The sequence below is a fragment of the Triticum aestivum genome, chromosome 6A, assembly GCF_018294505.1.
Source record: "Triticum aestivum cultivar Chinese Spring chromosome 6A, IWGSC CS RefSeq v2.1, whole genome shotgun sequence".
Lineage (NCBI taxonomy): Eukaryota > Viridiplantae > Streptophyta > Magnoliopsida > Poales > Poaceae > Triticum > Triticum aestivum.
The window spans coordinates 494,619,721-494,640,118 of NC_057809.1; the positions used below are offsets into that span (position 1 = coordinate 494,619,721).

Consider the following 20,398-nt stretch of genomic DNA (forward strand, 5'->3'; position numbering starts at 1 on the left):
ATTACAGTAGCCTCGAAGGTGCCACTCAATGATATTATAAACAACCGCGACGCCACGGGCCGGATTGCCAAATGGGCCATTGAGCTCCTCCCGTTCGACATAACATACAAACCCTGGTGAGCCATTAAATCGCAAGTATTGGCCGACTTTGTCGCCGAATGGACGGAAGCCAAACTCCCTAAAGAGTACGACGCATACTCCAATTGGATTGTGCACTTCGAAGGCTCCAAAATGCTGGCTGGACTGGGGGCTGGCATCATCCTGACGTCCCCAACCGGAGATACAGTTCAATACGTACTGTAGATACTGTACACAGACTCCAACAATGCAGCCAAATACGAAGCCTTGTTACATGGTCTTTGGATGGCAGTTTCCATGGGCATTCGGCGCCTGGAGGTGCATGGGGATTCGAACCTCGCAATATCCCAAATAAATGGAGACTTTGATGCCAAGGATCCAAAGATGGTGGCCTATCGTAACGCCGTCCTAAAGATGTCAGCTCGGTTCGAGGGGCTCGAATTTCACCATGTGGCTCGGGAAAACAATCAGGCGGCGGATATCCTCGCCCGCATCGGCGCAAAACGCGATGCGGTCCCCCCAACATCTTTTTAGAGATGTTGTTTAAGCCATCCGTGGTATGGGAGGGGGACACCGGCAATATTAGTCCAGACCCAACCACAACACTCGACACCGAACACTCCGACATAATCGGAGGCTCTGCCACCGAAATAACACCTTCAGCCCACGTAATAATTGCCATCGTAGCCCCGTGGACAGAACCATTCCTGGCCTACCTAACTAGGTAGGAACTTCCGGAGGACCAAAATGAGGCACGCTACATAGTGCGGCGATCCAAGGCCTACAGGATCCATGAGGGAGAATTGTATAAAAAAGCACTACCGGAGTCCTTCAAAGGTGTATCTCCGAAGAGGAAGGTGGAACCTTTTGGCAAAAATTCACGCTGGACTCGGCGGTCACAACGCCGCAGCCTGGGCTCTTGTAAGCAAGGCCTTCCGTACAGGATTCTATTGACCGACGGCCCGGGTAGATGCACAGGACTTGGTCCAACGCTGCGCCGGTTGCCAACTTTTTGCAAATCAAAGCCACATGCCACCCACCGCCCTCCAAACAATCCCCATTGCGTGGCCCTTCGCGGTCTGGGGGCTTGACATGGTTGGACCCCTTAAAGGGGGAACCCACAAGAAAAAATACTTACTGGTCATGGTGGATAAATTCACCAAATGGATAGAAGCTAAACCTGTTAAAACAGCCGAATCCGGACCGGTGATAGACTTCATATCTGGGGTCGTACACCGTTATGGTGTCCCCCACAGCATCATCACTAACAACGGCACGAACTTCACGGCCGATGAGGTAAAACTCTGGTGCAGCAAAATGGGCATCAAGCTCGATTATGCTCCAGTCTATCACCCACAAACCAACGGCCAAGTTGAGCGAGCAAACGGTATTATAATGAGCGGCATTAAACCCAGATTAGTGTGTTCCTTAACGGAGTCTAATACGCACTGGGTAGAGGAGCTCGACTCCGTAATCTGGGGGCTGCAGACCACGCCGAATCGTAGTACCGGATATACATCCTTCTTTATGGTGTACGGCGCAGAGGCAGTCTTGCCCTGTGACATAATTCATGACTCACCTCGAGTACACATGTACGAAGAAAGAGAAGCCGAGATCGATCGGCAGGACAGTCTGGACACCCTGGAGGAGGAGCGCGACGTGGCAAAAGCCCGTTCCGCATTTTATCAGCAACAAGCTCGCAGATGCCAAAGCAGAGAAGTACATGCCAGAACTTATAACGTTGGCGAACTAGTTCTACGCCTGCCAGATAAGAAAAAGAACAAGCTCGAGCCCAAATGGGATGGTCCCTTCATTATTGACCAAGTTCTGACCGGGGAGCGTACCGTCTGCGGGATGCATCGACTAATCGACTCGAGCCAAACCCATGGAACGCGGCCAGGCTCCGAAGATTCTACGCCTAGCGCCGGACTCTATGTTCGTCTCCTTCCTCTGTCCATTTTTTGCATATACATTATCTGTCTTGTTTTTCTTTCTTTCTTTCTTTCTTTTATTCTTCCTCTAGGCCTTCAAGGGCCAACTTGTGCCTCGCTTGCAAATTATAGATGCGCTAGCCGCGCTCATCATACCTGGGGGCTTCTTTCACAGAAGTTTAATTATTTATCTGGGCCTCATGCCTCGCACATGTGTTATACTTCCGCATGTACCTTTTTTCGCCATTATATGCATCGATATGACTTAAGTTTTGGCCAAGCTGGGTTGCCTGGCTCTTGTATTTATGCCCTACGTTCCCGTTAATTCGGCTAGGGCATAAGGGGAGCACCTCTGCGATTGTTACTGCCGGGTCAGCCGGATGTGTACGTTAGACTGGGTGAAGCCGAAAGCTAGCATACTTAAGGGAATATTCGGTCGGTGAACAAAAGATGATTTTTATTTATTTTCTATATGTGCCCCCAGATGTTTTTTCCTGCATTTCCTATCACAGTCCGGACATGCACTTTAGGGCATGCGTACCCAGGGAAAGGAACTCTTAACGAAACTATTCTCCCTGGAAGATGTTTCTTACTACCCATGTAATATAACATAACTAGTTGGGCACTTGTCTTTTCAAGCACTAATGACCCCTACGCCTGGTCTCCACGCATACCCCGGTTCTTATATAACTAAGCGGGTATCCGGACACACTTCGGACTATCGGGTCCCGAGGTTGAAGCGAAAAGGTCCGCCATGACAAATGATCTACAATCTGGCTAGAAGGCATTATACATGTCACTTTAGTTACATAGTCATGCAGACTGACTAAATTCCTCTTCTATACCATCCAACAGGCGGTCTAGCCTACAATCCTGTTGGGAATACTTTGCGGCTAATTCTACTTGCCCATAAACTAAGCTAACAGGAATCTCTTTTCCGTCGGGCCCCACAGGTCCGACCTCGACCATGTGATTTGGGTCAGCCTTGGTATACCGCGTCTTCACCATGGCCCAGGCTTCCCTGGCACCTTGACGGCAGGCCGATATCTTCCATAATCGGAAGCGCCGCCGTGCTCCCTTGAGTTTCTCCGTAAGCTCTGCAACGCCTTCTGGCAAGGAGACGGATGGCCACAAGGCCTGGGCAACACCTTGCATCACCTGCCGAACTTGTTCGTGAAGTTGTGAGAGCTTGGATAGAAGATCACCCGTAGACCCGGGCATTTCCTCCGCGGGATGACCTGTCAGCATACCTACAGACATAACACTTCTGCGCCAAACTCCTTCGAAAGGATTCGTTCAAGCACTTACTGAAAATGCTGCGTCGAAGCCACTTATTCTCCTTCTTGGAGTCTGCAAGCTAGGCTCGAACGTCTTTCAGTTCCACGCTCAGCTTGGTATTGGCGTCTTGGAGATTGTTTTTCTCCCGCCCGACCTCAGTCAGCACGTGTTCGCCAGCCTGTAGCTGTCGCACGACATGCTGGTCCTCCGGATTTTCTTCGGATTCATCTGCAACATCTATTGTTAGATCTGCAGCCACGCCGCACACTATATGGTAACCATCATTCTTTAAAGTAAATGTTACCAGCGGGGGATTTTTTCGGTTCCTTCAATGCGGCAACAACGGCCCGCAGTTGGGTCTTGCATTCCTCCAGCTCCTGTGACAGCCGAGTATTCTTCTCTGTAAAAACCTGCACAATAAAGATGATCCTTAAATCAGTTTTGCTAACTGTTTCATGTCTCAGGGGCTACTGATACATATAATCGTCAGATTTACTTACCCGTACATCCTTTACATACTGATCCGTGGCTCTGGCTAGACCATCTTGAGCAGCACGGAGGTATGGCTCTCCAGAATTGAAGGCATCAAATGCCTCTGGTGAGAAACAAGCGTCGCGGAGTACGGCCCGACGGCGCCTATGATTCATGGCGCTTTCCACTTCTGAATTTGTGGCGGATAATATATCTGCATCCTTTGTAAGAGGATTATCCGGCACCCGCCCCATATCGGCTTCCACCTCTATGTCCGGTCCTGGCGCCCGACTGGTGGAAGCTTGATTAGCAACATCGCCGGACATATTCCGGTGAGCGTTTTTTCTGTCAAAGAAACACGGGCGTCATTACATTTCGAGAAAGATGACAACCACAGAGCGGGATTTCTGTTATACCTTTGCGCCGGCGTCTCCGTCCTGACCGCCTTCCTTTTTGGCCGGCCCGGCCTCGGTGCCTCTTGTTGGCGAGTTGCTGCTGGTTCGGCAGGGCGTCCCGAATGCCTTCCTTGTAAAAACGCCATATGTATATGGTAGGTGAAGTGTCTAAAAGGGGATCCTAGTTTTTGGAGTTGGGATTTTTGGTTTTTCTTACGTGCGATGCAGGAAGCAGTCCGGGATAGTCGGCCGTAATGGCCACCATGGCATCATCGCAGCTTAACTGATAGAACTGCTGGTCTATCAGCTCCACGAATATGACCGAATCTTCTTCGAGTCCGGAGTCGAGGGCCCGGTCAGAGTCCTCTGGTTGTGGGGAGGGGCTGTTGACCTCCTTTATGGCTTTTCGCAGTTCCTGCAGCAAAATGGCAAGGTGAATACCTATGACAAAGAATGCGGGAAAGAATGAGAGTAAGGGAATATAACTCACCCAGCTTGGAGGATTGTACATGGAGAATCTATCCCGTGGCTTGATGCGGATGAACTCCTCTTCCTCTCCCTTGAACAATTCAGACAGAATTTTTGCTAAGGCGGCGACATTGTCCGGACCCTTACGCCCGCAACGGGCGGCGTCATCCACCCCGTTAAAACACCACAAGGGGTGCCCTCGATATTGAAGTGGTTGCACTCCCCGCATTATGCATATTGACATGACTTCGATTACTGTCAATCCTGATTGAGCCAGTGGTTTAATCTGGTTCATCAGGTAAAGGACTTCTCTGTTGTCTTCCTTCTGGGGGCTCCGTGGGCGCCAACTTCGGCGTTTCTTCAGAGGAGCATTGCTGAACTCAGGAAGACCCCGTCGAACAGGGTCCGTAAGGGGAACGTCCTCCATATAAAACCATTCCGAAGGCCAGTCTTCAGATGACTTCTTCGGGGTACCAGACATGTATCCGGTTCCGGCGATGCGTCATATTTCGGCTCCGCCCACTTGATAAAGTGACCCCCTCTGTGTGCGAGGGATGAGGCAAAATAGCCTTTTCCACAGCTCGAAATGAGCCTCGCAGCCCAGGAACAACTCGCAAAGAGCAACATAGCCGGCGATGTGTAAAATGGAGGCAGGGGTGAAATTGTGTAATTGGAGGCCGTAGAACTCCAGGAGCCCGCGGAGGAATGGATGAATTGGAAATCCGAGTCCCCTTAATAAATAAGGAACAAGGCAGACCCACTCCCCCGTAGAGGGACTGGGGAAGCTCTCCGCTTGCTCCCCGCCATTGTAGGTGGCAAGCCCGACTCGAACGGGCACCATGTATGCTGGAGGGAGAAATCCCTTAGTCTGCAGTTCGATTAATCGACTGTGTGGGACTGAACACCTCTCCCAATCATCGGGCTTAGGGCTACATGGGCGGGAGGAGGAGCTGTGGAGGTTGACCATGCTGGAATGGATCTTTCCGAAGCGCGCTCTGATGGATTCTCGCTGGGGGAGGATGGTGTGGATTGGATCTGAGAATCCCCATCCTTTTAATAGATAATTTATTTATCTAGCTAGGGGGGCGAATGTAAAAACGTCCTGGCGCCTCGTATTCATTCGACGCGTGGGAAATAGCCCTTATTGGGCACAGAAGCCAAGAGGTCCAAACATTTATGGGGCCGGACACTGCTTTACAAATGTTCGAAATATGGAGAAGAACCCGCCTTGCAATGCCGAAGACAACACTACGCGTCGGATTCATCGTCATTGAAGCCTGGTTCGGGGGCTACTGAGGGAGTCCTGGATTAGGGGGTCTTCGGAGAGCCGGACTATGTCCTTTGACCGAACTGTTGGACTATGAGGATACAAGATTGAAGATTTCGTCCCGTGTCCGGATGGGACTCTACTTAGCGTGGAAGGCAAGCTAGGAAATACAGATATGTATATCTCCTCCTTTGTAACCGACCTTGTGTAACCCTAGCCCCCTCCAGTGTCTATATAAACCGGAGGGTTTTAGTCCGTAGGACAACATACAATCAGACCATAGGCTAGCTTCTAGGGTTTAGCCTCTCCGATCTCGTGGTAGATCAATTCTTGTAATACTCATATCATCAAGAATAAATCAAGCAGGACGTAGGGTTTTACCTCCATCAAGAGGGCCCGGACCTAGGTAAAACATCGTGTCCCCTGCCTCCTATTACCATCCGCCTTAGACGCACAGTTCGGGACCCCCTACCCGAGATCCGCCGGTTTTGACACCGACACTCCCCCTCTCTTGTGGATATCTATTCGATGTAATCTTCTTTTTGCGGTGTGTTTGTTGAGACCGATGAATTGTGGGTTTATGATCAAGTCTATCTATGAATAATATTTGAATCTTCTCTGAATTCTTTTATGTATGATTGGTTAGCTTTCCAAGTCTCTTTGAATTATCAGTTTGGTTTGGCCTACTAGATTGATCTTTCTTGCAATGGGAGAAGTGCTTAGCTTTGGGTTCAATCTTGCGGTGTCCTTTCCCGGTGACAGTAAGGGCAGCAAGGCACATATTGTATTGTTGCCATCGAGGATAACAAGATGGGGTTTTCTTCATATTGCATGAGTCTATCCCTCCACATCATGTCATCTTGCTTAAGGCGTTACTTTGTTTTTAACTTAATACTCTAGATGCATGCTGGATAGCAGTCGATGAGTGGAGTAATAGTAGTAGATGCAGGCAGGAGTCGGTCTACTTGTCTCGGACGTGATGCCTATATACATGATCATACCTAGATATTCTCATAACTATGCTCAATTCTGTCAATTGCTCAACAGTAATTTGTTCACCCACCGTAGAATACTTATGCTCTTGAGAGAAGCCACTAGTGAGACCTATGGCCCCCGGGTCTATCTTTATCATATTGATCTCCTACTACTTAGTTATTTCCTTTGCTATTTACTTTGCATCTTTTATCATAAAAATACCAAAAAAATTATCTTATCATATCTATCAGATCTCACTCTCGTAAGTGGCCTTATAAGGATTGACAACCCCTATTTGCGTTGGTTGCAAGGATTTATTTGTTTTGTGCAGGTATGAGGGACTCGCGCGTAGCCTCCTACTGGGTTGATACCTTGGTTCTCAAAAACTGAGGGAAATACTTACGCTACTTTGCTGCATCATCCCTTCCTCTTCGGGGAAAACCGACGCAGTGCTCAATAGGTAGCAGAATAACACCTTAAGACACAAATCAACCAAAAACCCTAATGTCACCTAGATACTCCAATGTCACGTCAAGTATCCATGGGTATGATTATACGATATGCATCACACAATCTCAGATTCATCTATTCAACCAACACAAATGTAACACCCCGGATGTAACTTTCCCAATTTCTACTCCAACTCTTGCTGTTTCCGTCGTTAAGTTACTTTATTTTCTCGGGTTCGGGTCTTTGTCTCTGTGTGTTGTTATCGTTGTCATGCATCTCATATCATGTCATCATGTGCATTGCATTTGCATACGTGTTCGTCTCATGCATTCGAGCTTTTTCCCCGTTGTCCGTTTTGCATTACGGCGCTTCGTTCTCCTCCGGTGGTCATTTCTAGCTTTCTTTCGTGTGTGGGGATTAAACATTTCCGGATTGGACCGAGACTTTCCAAGCGGCCTTGGTTTACTACCGGTAGACCGCCTGTCAAGTTTCATACCATTTGGACTTCGTTTGATACTCGAACGGTTAACCGAGGGACCGAAAAGGCCTCGTGTGTGTTGCAGCCCAGCACCCCTCCAATTTGGCCCAAAACCCACCTAACTCTGCTCCATCATCTAGAGCGTTCGATCACGATCGCGTGGCCGAAAACCGCACCTCATTTGGACTCTCCTAGCTCCCCCTATGCCTATTTAAACACCCCCCGAAATCCGGATCTTCCTCTCCCCCCGAAAACCCTAATTTCCACCTGCACGGCCGGACATGTCCATTCCGGCCGGACGCACCGCCACCGACGCCCGCAGCCACTGAGGGGCTGCCACGTGGCAAGCCGCCGCCGCCACCGCCCGCGGCCCGGCCGACCCGCAATCGGCCCTCCCCGCCGCCCGACCGGGCCTCTCGCCGCCCCGCCGCCTGAGGGAGTCGCGCCGCCCCGCGCCTCTCTTCCCTGCCGCAGGTCGCCGCGCCGGCCACCGCGCCCCTCGCTGGCGAGCTCCGCCGACACGTCCCGACACCGGCGCGCCGCTCCGTCCCGCGCGCCTCGCCGCCCAAAGCTGCCGCGACCGAACCCCTGCCTCCGCCGGCCGCCTCGCCGCCGGTGGGAAGCCCGGCCGCTCCATCCGCGCCCGCCGCCGCCGTCGTCTACAGTGTCTCCGGTGAGATCCACCGCCGCCTCGGGAAGCGTGCAAATCTGGATCTGAAGATATTTCTCGGTTGACTTTTGTTCCTAACCCTAGTCCAAGTGCTCATGTTCGTAGTTCCGTAACTTTGCATCCGTAGCTCCAATTCATGCATATAGCATATCAAAATGTTCATCTCAGAGAGTACATCATTTCATTCCATTGCATCATTTTCTTTTGAGTTCATCTTGATGCCCGAAATGCTGTTAGAAGAGGGCTACTTGAGTTAATTGTCAGATCTGCTACTCCGTTTAGCACTTTTGTCATTTTTGCCATGATTAATGTGTGCATGATATGCCCGCGAGTTCTACATGTGTTTTGTTAAGGGTTTTGTCATCTCTCCAGAGGTGCAACCCATGTATTTTTAGGATGTGTGTGGTGACTTGTGCAAGCTTGCAAAGTGGTGCACTTGCTAATTCTATTTTCAGGGACTTAGTAATTTCACTAAGTCCTGGAGCTGTTCATCTCATGATGCCATATGTTCGTATTGTTTCCTAGTGATCCGTGCCTCTTTTGAGGATGATCGGTAAGGATGTTTTGTTAACCTTGTAGTACTCTATCCATCCATGTCTTTGTTTACAATTATGGAGCACCCTAGCTTGAGTCAATCGAGCTCTACTTTTGCTACTTTGTGAATCTGGGCAGATTGTCAACTTGTTTGCAATTTTGCCGGTGATGTTGTAGTTGATCCGTGCATGCTATGCCATTGTTCTTGCCATATCTAGCTTGCATTTTGTACCTTCTTGATGGATGTATGCTTGTCTGGCCATGACTTGCTCTGTAATGAGTGCATCGAGCTCGTAAACATGCCTACTTGAGTTATATTTCAGCATGTGTCAGTTTTTCACTGTCTGAAAACTGATTATGTTTTTGCTATGTTCACATGCTTGCAATTGTATTTTCTGATCCCTTTTGGCTCAAGGTCACTAAGGGACTTTTGTTAAGCTCTCTGAGTAGCTCCATGCCATGCTTTACTTTGCCATGTTCAGGTCCTGTAGCATGTACTTTTGTTGCTCCGAAGAGGGCTACCTGATCTGAAATTCCAGACAAGTGTTGATTTCACTAAGTCTGAGATCTGTTTGTCATATGCATTTTTGCCATGCTTGTTTGAACCTGTTAATGGATGATTTGGCCGTAGCTCAGTGCTAGACTTTTGTTAAGCATCTTGTGTGCATCCCTGCCATGTATTTTGTTGTCATGTTTGGTTGCTGTAGCATGATCATTTCGTTGCATTTAGATGCCTACTTGCTGTAAATCGCAGACCGAGGCCATATTTGAATTGCTTGCCATTTTCAAACCGTAACTCCGATTCCGGCGTTCTTTATATCGTTTTCAAGCGATTTCATCTCATCTTTCCAGTGACACACTTGGTTTTCCAAGTTGAGGCCAGGTTCATGCATTTCCTGTCATATCTTGCATTTTGCATCCCGCATCGCATCCCGCATAGCATATCATCCTTGCATTGTGTTGTTTGAGTTTGCACGTGGTTGATTGTATCCTTGTTGCTTGTTTGTCTTGTTTGGGTAGAGCAGGAAGACGAGTTCGCTAACGAGGAGCCCGTTGAGTTCGCTTTCGAGGATCCAGTCAACTCTGACAACTGTGCAGGCAAGATGATCATACCCTCGAAATCACTACTATATTTGCTATGCTAGTTTGCTCGCTCTTTTGCTATGCCATTGCTATGATGCATACCACTGGCTTGCAAGCCTCCCAAATTGCCATGTCAAACCTCTAACCCACCATGTCCTAGCAAACCGTTGATTGGCTATGTTACCACTTTGCTCAGCCCCTCTTATAGCGTTGCTAGTTGCACGTGAAGATTGGAGGCCGTTCCTTGTTGGAACATTTATTTACTTGTTGGGATATCATTATATTATCTTGCTATCTTAATGCATCTATATACTTGGTAAAGGGTGGAAGGCTCGGCCTCTCGCCTAGTGTTTTGTTCCACTCTTGCCGTCATATCGGTGTTATGTTCCCGGATTTTGCGTTCCATACGCGGTTGGGTTATAATGGGAACCCCTTGATATTTCGCCTTGATTAAAGCTTTTCCAGCAATGCCCAACATTGGTCTTACCCTTTGCCACCTAGCCTCTTTTTCCCTCAGGTTTTCGGAGCCCGCGGGTCATCTTATTTTAAACCCCCCCGGACCAGTGCTCCTCTGAGTGTTGGTCCAACCGAGTAGACTGCGGGGCCACCTCGGGGCAACTTGAGGGTTGGTTTTACTCGTAGGATGTCTCATCTGAGTGTGCCCTGAGAAAGAGATATGTGCAGCTCCTATCGGGATTTGTCGGCACATTCGGGCGGTGTTGCTGGTCTCGTTTTAACCTGTCGAAGTGTCTTGAGTTACCGAGATACCGAGTCTGATCGGAATGTCTTGGGAGGAGGTCTATTCCTTCGTTGACCGTGAGAGCTTGTCATGGGCTAAGTTGGGACTCCCCTGCAGGGATTGAACTTTCGAAAGCCGTGCCCGCGGTTATGGGCAGATGTGAATTTGTTAATGTCCGGTTGTAGGTAACTTGAACCTTAATTAATTAAAATGTATCAACCGAGTGTGTTACTGTGATGGCCTCTTCTCGGCGGAGTCCGGGAAGTGGACACGGTGTTGGAGTAATGTTTGCGCAGGTTGCTCTCTAGTTTCTCGCTCGCGCTTTGCCTCCTCTTCTCGCTCTCTTTTGCGAATAAGTTAGCCACCATATTTGCTAGTCGCTTGCTGCTGCTCCACTCATATTTTACCTTGCCTTACCTATAAGCTTAAATAGTCTTGATCGCGAGGGTGCGAGATTGCTGAGTCCCTATGGCTCACAGATTACTATTACACCAGATGCAGGGCCTAATGATTCCGCTCCAGGAGACGCGTATGAGCTCAAGTGGGAGTTCGACGAAGACTCTCAACGTTACTATGTTTCCTTTCCCGATGATCAGTAGTGGTGCCCAGTTGGGGGTGAACGGGACCGTTGTCGCATGTTGGGTTCTCTTTTATTTTGGCGCCGTAGTCGGGCCATGAGTGTTTGGATGATGTAATGTTATTTATGTACTTGTTTGACGTGGCAAGTGTAAGCCAACTATGTTATCTCCCCTTTATTATTTATATTACATGGGATGTTGTGAAGATTGCTTAACTTGCAACATATGCCTTCAATGCGATTATGTCTCTAAGTCGTGCCTCGACACGTGGGAGCTATAGTCGCATCGAGGGTGTTACAACAAAGAACTTCAAAGAGTTCCCCAAAGTTTCTACCGGAGAGTCAAGACGAAAACGTGTGCCAACCGCTATGCATAAGTTCATAGAACTCGCAAGTTGATCACCAAAACATACATCAAGTGGATCACGTGATATCCCATTCTCACCATAGATAAGCACATGCAAGACATACATCAAGTGTTCTCAAATCCTTAAAGACTCAATCCGATAAGATAACTTCAAAGGGAAAACTCAACCCATTACAATAGAGTAGAGGGGGAGAAACATCATAATAAGATCCAACTATAATAGCAAAGCTCGCGATACATCAAGATCGTACCACCTCAAGAACACGAGAGAGATAGAGATCAAACACATAGCTACTGGTACATACCCTCAGCCCCGAGGGAGAACTACTCCCTCCTTGTCATGGAGAGCACCGGGATGATGAAGATGGCCACCGGAAAGGGATTCCCCCCTCCGGCAGGGTGCCAGAACGGGTCTAGATTGGTTTTCGGTGGCTACGGAGGCTTCTGGCGGCGGAACTCCCGATCTATTCTGGCCCCCGATGTTTTTAGGGTTTATTGATATATATAGGTGAAAGAAGTCGGTCAGGGAGCCACGAGGGGCCCACGAGGGTGGGGTGCGCCCAGGGGGCAGGCGCGCCTCCCTGCCTCATGGCCTCCTCGAAGCTTCCCTGGCGTATACTCCAAGTCTTCTGGATTTCTTCCGTTCCAAAAATAACTCTCCCAAAGGTCTCATTCTGTTTGGACTCCGTTTGATATTCCTTTTCTTCGAAACACTGAAATAGGCAAGAAAACAACAATTTGGGCTGGGCCTCCGGTTAATAGGTTAGTCCCAAAAATAATATAAACATGTATAATAAAGCCCATAAACATCCAAAACAGATAATATAATAGCATGGAACAATCAAAAATTATAGATACGTTGGAGACGTATCACACAACTCAAGAGAGACGCTAGCACGATTGCTCTATAGGCGGATACGACACTTGTGCACGACCTATAAGATGCAAAGATATATCAACTTTCTATCCCAAGTATGGTATGTATGTATGGTTCCCGGTGTTTCTCAAGATGATCCAAGATGATCGGATATGACAATCTTATGCAATGTGGTATGATGCTATGGCTCTTGCTTACAAGCTTCTTTGCTCTTTCTCTCTTTTGCTTAAAAGCTTATTCTTTTTTTTGTGTGGCCACGATGCACAAACCAAGATAGCAATTGTGTATATACGGGAACAATCTTGTGACACAAGAGATGATATGATGATACCAAGATGATATGGTATATATGCAATGGGAGGTACGGATCACTAATGTGCACAAGTAACGTTGCCGGCAATACTCAAATGGCTAGTATCGATAGGCAAGTGACGCAAAATGGGCTAGGGGTTAACAATGCAATTGCAAGGGGAATATACAATGATGTCGTCGAGGTTACCGTCCTTGGCGGTGATGAGTGGTGGTGTTCTTGATGTAGAACCGTCCCTAATTAGCCGAAACACCTTAGGAAACGGAAAAACCGCGAACTTAAAATCTCCAAAGGCAAATGTCAAATTATGGTAGTGGAATGCGGTGGTGGTTGCGGAAGTATCGATGGGGACCCGGTCAAAATGTGGTTAGGTGGTGGAAGGGTATGATGGGCTATACACAGTGTCGGAGTTGAAAGCACGGTCCCTAAGTAGCCGAAACACCTTAGGAGACACAACTCACAACACAAACAAAATTGGGTTAAGTTGGAGTGGCGGAAGTGTATGGTGGGCAAGGTTATGCGGAAGTGGTGATGGTGGTTGGTGAAGAAGCAACCGTCCCTAAGTAGCCAAAACACCTTAGGAGACTTAAGTCACAACTCAAACAACCACATATGCAATGGGGATCAAAATGGGTTAGGTTGTGGAAGTCGGTGGTGGTAATGCAGATGATATGGTAGTGGCCTTAGGCAATGTCGGTGTACAAAAGTAGGGGCTCTCCTTTTAACCCATTTACTTGTGCACGAGTAGTCAGAGCCGCGCCCGCGGCCACACTTAACAAGGCAGAGGAGGGAAGCCGGAGGGAAACCGAAGCATAAGACGACCAAAGCAACGCCAAGACCCAAGGCGCAAAGAGAGCAAGAGGGCGAGGTGGACTCCCCCGGCAAGACCCTTGCCGGGGTGGCTTCCGCAGCCTCGGCAAGATCTTTGCTGGGGCAACTTGCCTAACGCCAGCAGAGCGTGCCACCCTTGAGCCCAAGGGATTCCAACACCATGTTGGAACCAAGGCTTGGGGGCCACCTCTATGGCGGCATGCAGATCTTTGTAGAGATCTTAGATATGCAAGATCATATGAGGACCAAAAGACGACGACCCCCGGCAAGGTCCTTGCCGGGGACGGGGACGACCGCGGTGCCGCAGCGAGACCCTTGCCGGGCCCTCGACAAGGCCCTTGCCGAGGACGCCTGCGGGGCCGCAGCCAGGCCCGTGTCTGCCAAAGGTTCCACCACCGCTCCCATACAGCTGCCATCTCGACCAGCTAAGCAGACGCCTGCGTGGCAGCGCGCGGCCTCTACACCGACTCAGCAAGCACCTGCGTGGTGGCATGCAGATCTTCGTGAAGGCTCCACCACCGCGCCAGCCCAACAGCCAGCCAACATGGTGCCACGATGCCTCGTCAGCCCGGACGCGTGTCGAAGCCACGCATGGCGGCGACAGCTGGGACGTGCTTCACTGGCGTCCCCGATAAAGTGAGAGGGGCACGTTGGCAGCGCATTAAATGCGTTTGTCCGATGGGGCCAGAGGATAGACTCACCTACTGTAGACCTTTCCACCTCCTGTGTGCCACTGTAGCAACCCCTTTTCGCCTATAAAAGGAGGCCCGAGGCGTCCATGAGAGGGATTCAGATCTTTTGGGCAAAGTTGCACCTCGTAGCTAGCTCAAGAACACAAGAACACTCAAATACATCCACCAAAGCAGGACTAGGGGTATTACACATCTTTGCAGCCCGAACCTGGGTAAACGATCTGTGTGCTTCCTGTCAGACCCGCTCTTTGCACAACCCCGCGCCCGCCAACCATAGAAGGGATCCCAGTGACCCTATAGGTGTCGATTTCCCCCGACAGGCAAAGATGCCAAAGTTCCAAAAATTTGATGGAGTCAAATAGTGATGGTAGTATTTTTGTAGGAAGGGGGATGTCAAGAGCTTCGAAACGAGCTAAATCAAAAACGGACTCCAGATGAATTAGTTATGTCCAAAATAAAATTTCAGCACAGTCAGTTTCAGGGTTAACCGGACATCTGGGAGTAGGTCCGGATGATCCGGGTTCGTCAACCGGATTTCTGCCGTTTGTGGTGCCAGGACATCCGGGAGATGGTCCAGCTAATCTGGGTGGATCCGGATGATCCGGGAGTACTTCCGGATGATCCGGGCAGGTTAAACTGCTCGGGATTTCCTCTCAGGGACGAATTTTTGGGCGAAAAATGGATGATTTCGGGGGGAAAATTGAGGAGATTTCATGGATGGAAGGTGGGGAAACTTGTGGAGATGCTAGATCCACTTGAAATCAAGCAAATTCATGGATCGAAATCAACAAAACTTCATCAAACCAACAAATCACAAAAAATTGGGGCTATTTTGTGGGGATTTTCGAATTTAGAATGAAATCAAGCAAAACAAGGCTAGAAAACGGCGAGGGGACTCCAAATTCATGATAAACATGGCTCTGATACCAAGATGATGTAGGGTAGAACCCTAGAGGACCGATCTTTCACGAAATGGAGGGAATCACACGAATAACACGAAGAACACGAGGGGAAAGAGAGGAATCACTCAAATCAACAAGAAACAATCACACATGTGCTAGATCCTCGAAACACAAAGAGATACACGATCCAAATCCAACAAAGAAAGATACATAGGTAACCGGTTCTTCTCCGTGAGAAGGTCTTGATGGGGGTCACCCGTGAGGGGGTCTTGAATCCAAGATGGATCTTCTCCGTAGAGGCGCGCGGTCTCTCTCGTGGAGTAGATCCGTATGGATGAGCAAAGCTCTATCTCTAATGAGCTACTACCTTGCTAACCCTCACTAGAAGGAGGAGGGGGTCTATATATAGTGCTAAGCCACGAAGGGGTAAGTGAGGGGCGAAGGGGTACACGGGCTTCGGCCCAAGTCACGCGCGTAGGCAGGGTCTGGATGATCTGGGTAACGTCAGGATGATCCGGGACCTCGTCCGAATGATCTGGCTCCGTCGAGGGGATTTCTACAAGGTTCGGGTGTCTTCGGACACAATTGTCCGGATGATCTGGGGGTGGGTCCGGATGATCCGGCTGAGCCCGGATGATCCGAACGGCGGTCCGGATGTCTGGCCTGGCTCCAGCAGCCGCTCCGTCTTCTTCTTCTCCTCCTTTCTTCCGTCTTCTCTTCCATGCTTGGCCTTGGTCCTTTGAATCTCCATGGTCATCTCGTATGAGCCTGAGTATAGACAAGGTCCATGCATAAGGTAGTAGCCATGTCTCATATGTGGAAAGTGACGGATCGAAGAGGAGTAAGTTCACCTTGTGTCCAATGGCGTATGGTCGAGGTCTTATCGTATGTCCTCTTGGGGCTTGGGGAGTAGTTGAAGTGTACATGGGGATGATCGTAGGATGCTCCGCATCAGCATCTTTCAAGTTTCCTAATCCCACCTTGCTCTTTTACAATGATTCTCACCAAAAAATATATGAGCGGCCCAAGCAATAAAAGAAATATGAACGGCCCAAGCAATCAACCAATAGATGGCTAAAACAAAAGAGAGCAGTCCTCATGGTTAGGGCGAGCTAACTAAAAGCGAATGAGCTAATTAAAGAAAGGATTGTGAGCCTAAATACATTATTTAAACGGATGCGGCTAATTAAAGAAAGGATTATGGTAAACCAATGAAATAATTAAAAGAAAGTTTGTGGACTTGATAAATAGAATATTCAAATAGATGGACCTAATTAAAGGAAGGATTTGAGATATAAAGGTAGAATTAATGGAAGAAAATATACTTAAATAGATGATAATTAATGGAAGGATTATACTTAAATGGAATTAGTAGGAGATCACGCCCGGCAAAGAAAATATGAATGTGGATAAATTGCATTTTTTATGTTCATTTTATGAAAGGATGTTGCATTGTAATATGATTTTTATAGCGAATGCGGTGCTATGAGACATTATATTTGTACAGAACATCAATTTTTCCTGTTCCAACGCACGATCATATGTGCTAGTAGTCTATATAAGTTTCTTCATGCAGCCGCCACGCTCGGCCATCCATCTATCCGCTGGCACGAGTGGACCTCCGGCTCACCTCCACCTGCAACTTCGTGGTCAGCCACGTCGTGGCCGGTCCGGCTCACTGCCGGTGAAGCCTAGTCGTTGTCTTGACCTCGGGCGCTAGGTGAAATGCACTAAGAATAGCAAATCCGGAAAAGTAGTCGGTGTACAAGTACGAGCACTAATGTAAAGTTTAGGACTTAAAATCTGGTTGGTTGGTTTCATCACAAAGAATCTTAACCATCTTGGTGTAACATTACACACGTTGCTGCACTGATCCGCACCATATAATACATTCACAACAAATAAATCAATCGCATGCGCTTGGATGAAAATTAGAGTTGCCCATATTTACACCATCCCATCTGAATCTCAGAGTTCACAGCTAATGCCTGGCGCTACCAATAGTTCCCGCAGCTGCAGGTGCCACGCCGGAACCGGTGGAAACGCTTCCGGTCCCTGACCACGACCTCCCTCCCGAAGATCTCCGATATCAGCGCGCTGTAGGCGTGGCACTCCTTGCTCATCCGGAGGTTGGTGACGACCCTCACCGGAGTGCCTTCCGGCGTGCTGAGCAGCCCGAACGCCATGGCCAGCTTCTGGCTGTGGGCGGCGACGGCGCTCCGCTTCTCCTCGTCGTCCGCGTCCAGCGCCACCTCCGACGTGTCTGGCTTGTAGCCCTCGAACCGGAGCTGCCACTCCATCTGGTGGAGCATCTCGTAGATGTCGGCCGTCCGGGGGTGCGACCGGTCCTGCGACGTGAACCGGTGCATCTCGCCGTGCACCTCCACGGCGCTGAACCCCGGCGCCTGCGCTAGGCCCCTTTCCACCGCCTCCGTCCGGAGCGCGGCCGCCTCGTCCCAGTTCGCGGCCCTGGCGTGCATGTCCGCGAGGATTATGTAGTCGCCGGCGTTGACGGCGCCGCCGAGGCGCGCCAGCTCCCGCAGCGCGCGCTCGGCGAGCTCGATGTCGCCGTGGATCCGGCAGGCGTTGAGCAGGCTCCGCCAGGCCGTGTCCGTGGGACCCGTGGGCATGCTCCCGATGAGCGCGCGCGCCTCGTCCAGCCTCCCGGCGCGGGCCATGAGGTCCACCATGCAGCCGTAGTGCTGCGCGTTGGGAGCCACCTTGCGCTCGAGCCGCATCCGATCGAAGCACCGGAGGCCTTCCTCGAGCAGCCCCGAGCGGCTGCACGCGTTGAGCACGCCGACGTACACGGCCTCGTCGGGCTGGTGTCCCTCCCTGATCATCGCGTCGAACACCTGCAGCGCCTTACGCCCGTCCCCGTGCAACGCCAAGCCGGACACCATGGCGCTGTACGTCCACTCGTTCTTCTTGCCGTCCATGCCGTCGAACACCGCCGTCGCCTTCTCGATGCAGCCGCACTTGGCGTACATGTCCACCAGGGACGTCTCCATGAACGTGTTCAGCGTCACGGTATTCCTGAGCAGCGCGGAGTGGACGCTCCGGCCGACGTCGTAGGCGCCCAGGTGCGCGCACGCCGAGAGCGCGCTCACCATGGAGCTCTCGTCGGGCCTCCACCCGTCGCGCGCCATCGCGGCGAATGAGTCGAGGCAATCAGCCCACCACCCGGCCTTGGTGTACGCCGCGAGCAGCGCGCTCCAGGACGCCGCCGTCCTCTCCCCGGCCTCCATCTGCTCGAACGCCCGGCGCGCCAGCTCCGGCTCGCCGCACTTGCCGTAGAAGCTGATGAGGCTGTTCTGCGCGTGGTCGTCGTGCCCGAGGAACCCGAACTTCACGGCGTGTCCCTGCAGCTGCCTCCCTTGCCGCAATGCCGCGAGCTGCGCGCACGCCTTGAGGACGAACGGGAACGTGTAGCCGTCGGGCTCGACGCCGTCGTTCAGCATGTCGACGTACAGCCGCAGAGCGGCCGCGGGGTCGCGGCCACCGACGACGTGGCCGCGCATCAGTGTGTTGTAGTCGAACGCCTCCGGCTCGTCGAGCGTGGAGAAGATGGCCGCCGCGTACTCCATGCTGCCCGGCCACTCCCCGAGCGCGCACGCCGCGAGGAGCGGCCGCAGGTGCGGCGGGGAGCGGTCGAGGCCGAGCTTGAAGTTCCTCGCGTGCGCCTTCCTGACCTCGTCCAGGCCCCGCACGGGCCGCGCCGAGACCGTGGCGCAGCATGGCGCCTGCTCCAGCGCCTGCGTTGTCGTCGCCGGCGCCGGGGCGGAGGTTCTTGGCGTGGCGGCCTGGTGCTGCGGCTGGGGGAGCACTAGACCTCCCACCATGGCACTACCATCGGCGTGCGGAACAACAGGGGCGATGAGAGTGAGACCGTACCATCGTCGAACTGCGAACGAGTGGCTAACATGGAGCTCGGCCGTCCACACGAATTGGTTACCGCGAGGAGTGAAAATCCCACGTCCCTCTCCTAGCTTCCTCGTTGTTCACTCGATGCGGAGATGGAACTGCGCGGGGTGGAAGGATTTCGTGGCTGGGAAGCGGTGCTGGGATTTTCATGGGCTGTGGAATGTCATCCAGGGGTATGGAGCGGACAAATGGCAGATGGGCGGAATGGATGCTGTCACGGCGTCATTAGGCTGAGGATAAGGTCCATTGCCCGGCCAACTGGGCAAGCAGCGACACTGCCACAGGATGGCAGCCGGGGCCATACTCCGAAGGTCTAATTAATCGCTCGTGTTACTTACAGCAACTCCAACGGACCGACCCAAAAGAATGGTGGTTTTGTCCGTTTTTTTGTCTATTTGAGTCGGCCGCCCGGTCACCGTCTGCCATCCGTCCTCTTTTAGTTTTGGGTCGGCAGTGTGCCCAACGGGCCGATCCATTTCATGACCGCGCGCGTTGCCGTCGCCCTGCGCGGGAAAGGTTCACGTGCACGGGGAAAAGCGGCCTAGCGTGCGCTGGTTTTGGCGCTCCAGCGCGCGGGAAAGGTTCGCGTGCGCGTCGCGGCCGGTGCTCGTTGTAAAGAAGGCGCTCCCTCCACACTCTGTCCGCCGCCCACTCTCGCCGCCTCTGCGCCACCATATCGATCCGCCGCCTGGGCGCTTCGGATTTTCGCGGAGTCCGCGAGCGCCGCTCCGGCGCCTTCTACTCCGAGATCTGGTTTCGCGAGAAACGTCTCATCCTCGGCACCTTCAACACCGCAGAGGAGGCGGCCGGCGCGCACGACGCGGCGGCGTGGCGCCTCCTGAGGCCTCGTCGGGATATGAATTTTCCCAACCTGTCGAGCCAGCGGGCGCAGGATCTGGCGCCTCTCCCGCGGCTTTTCACCGACAAGGATCGTCGTGTCCACCGGAGGCGGCAACGTCGCCTCGCCATCGCGGAGAAGGATGTGGAAGCCTTGGTGGTGTGGCGCGGAGGCTTCCCGCAGGACATCGTCGACGAGCGCTAGTTCTACAAGCAAAGGAGATTGGAGAGGGGCGCGAGGATGAGGGGGCGAGCCGCCTATCG

The 20,398-nt window shown here is 51.3% G+C and overlaps 1 protein-coding gene across 1 annotated transcript; it reads right to left on the bottom strand.

Moving 5' to 3' along the window:
* Nucleotides 1-17,161: 17,161 nt before the first annotated feature.
* On the bottom strand, nt 17,162-19,504 carry LOC123128075 (pentatricopeptide repeat-containing protein At1g31920-like). Its single transcript, XM_044547987.1, has one exon. The coding sequence runs from the start codon at nt 19,213-19,215 to the stop codon at nt 17,368-17,370; it is 1,848 nt and encodes a 615-aa protein (XP_044403922.1). The 5' UTR covers nt 19,216-19,504; the 3' UTR covers nt 17,162-17,367.
* Between the last annotated feature and the right edge of the window lie 894 nt (nt 19,505-20,398).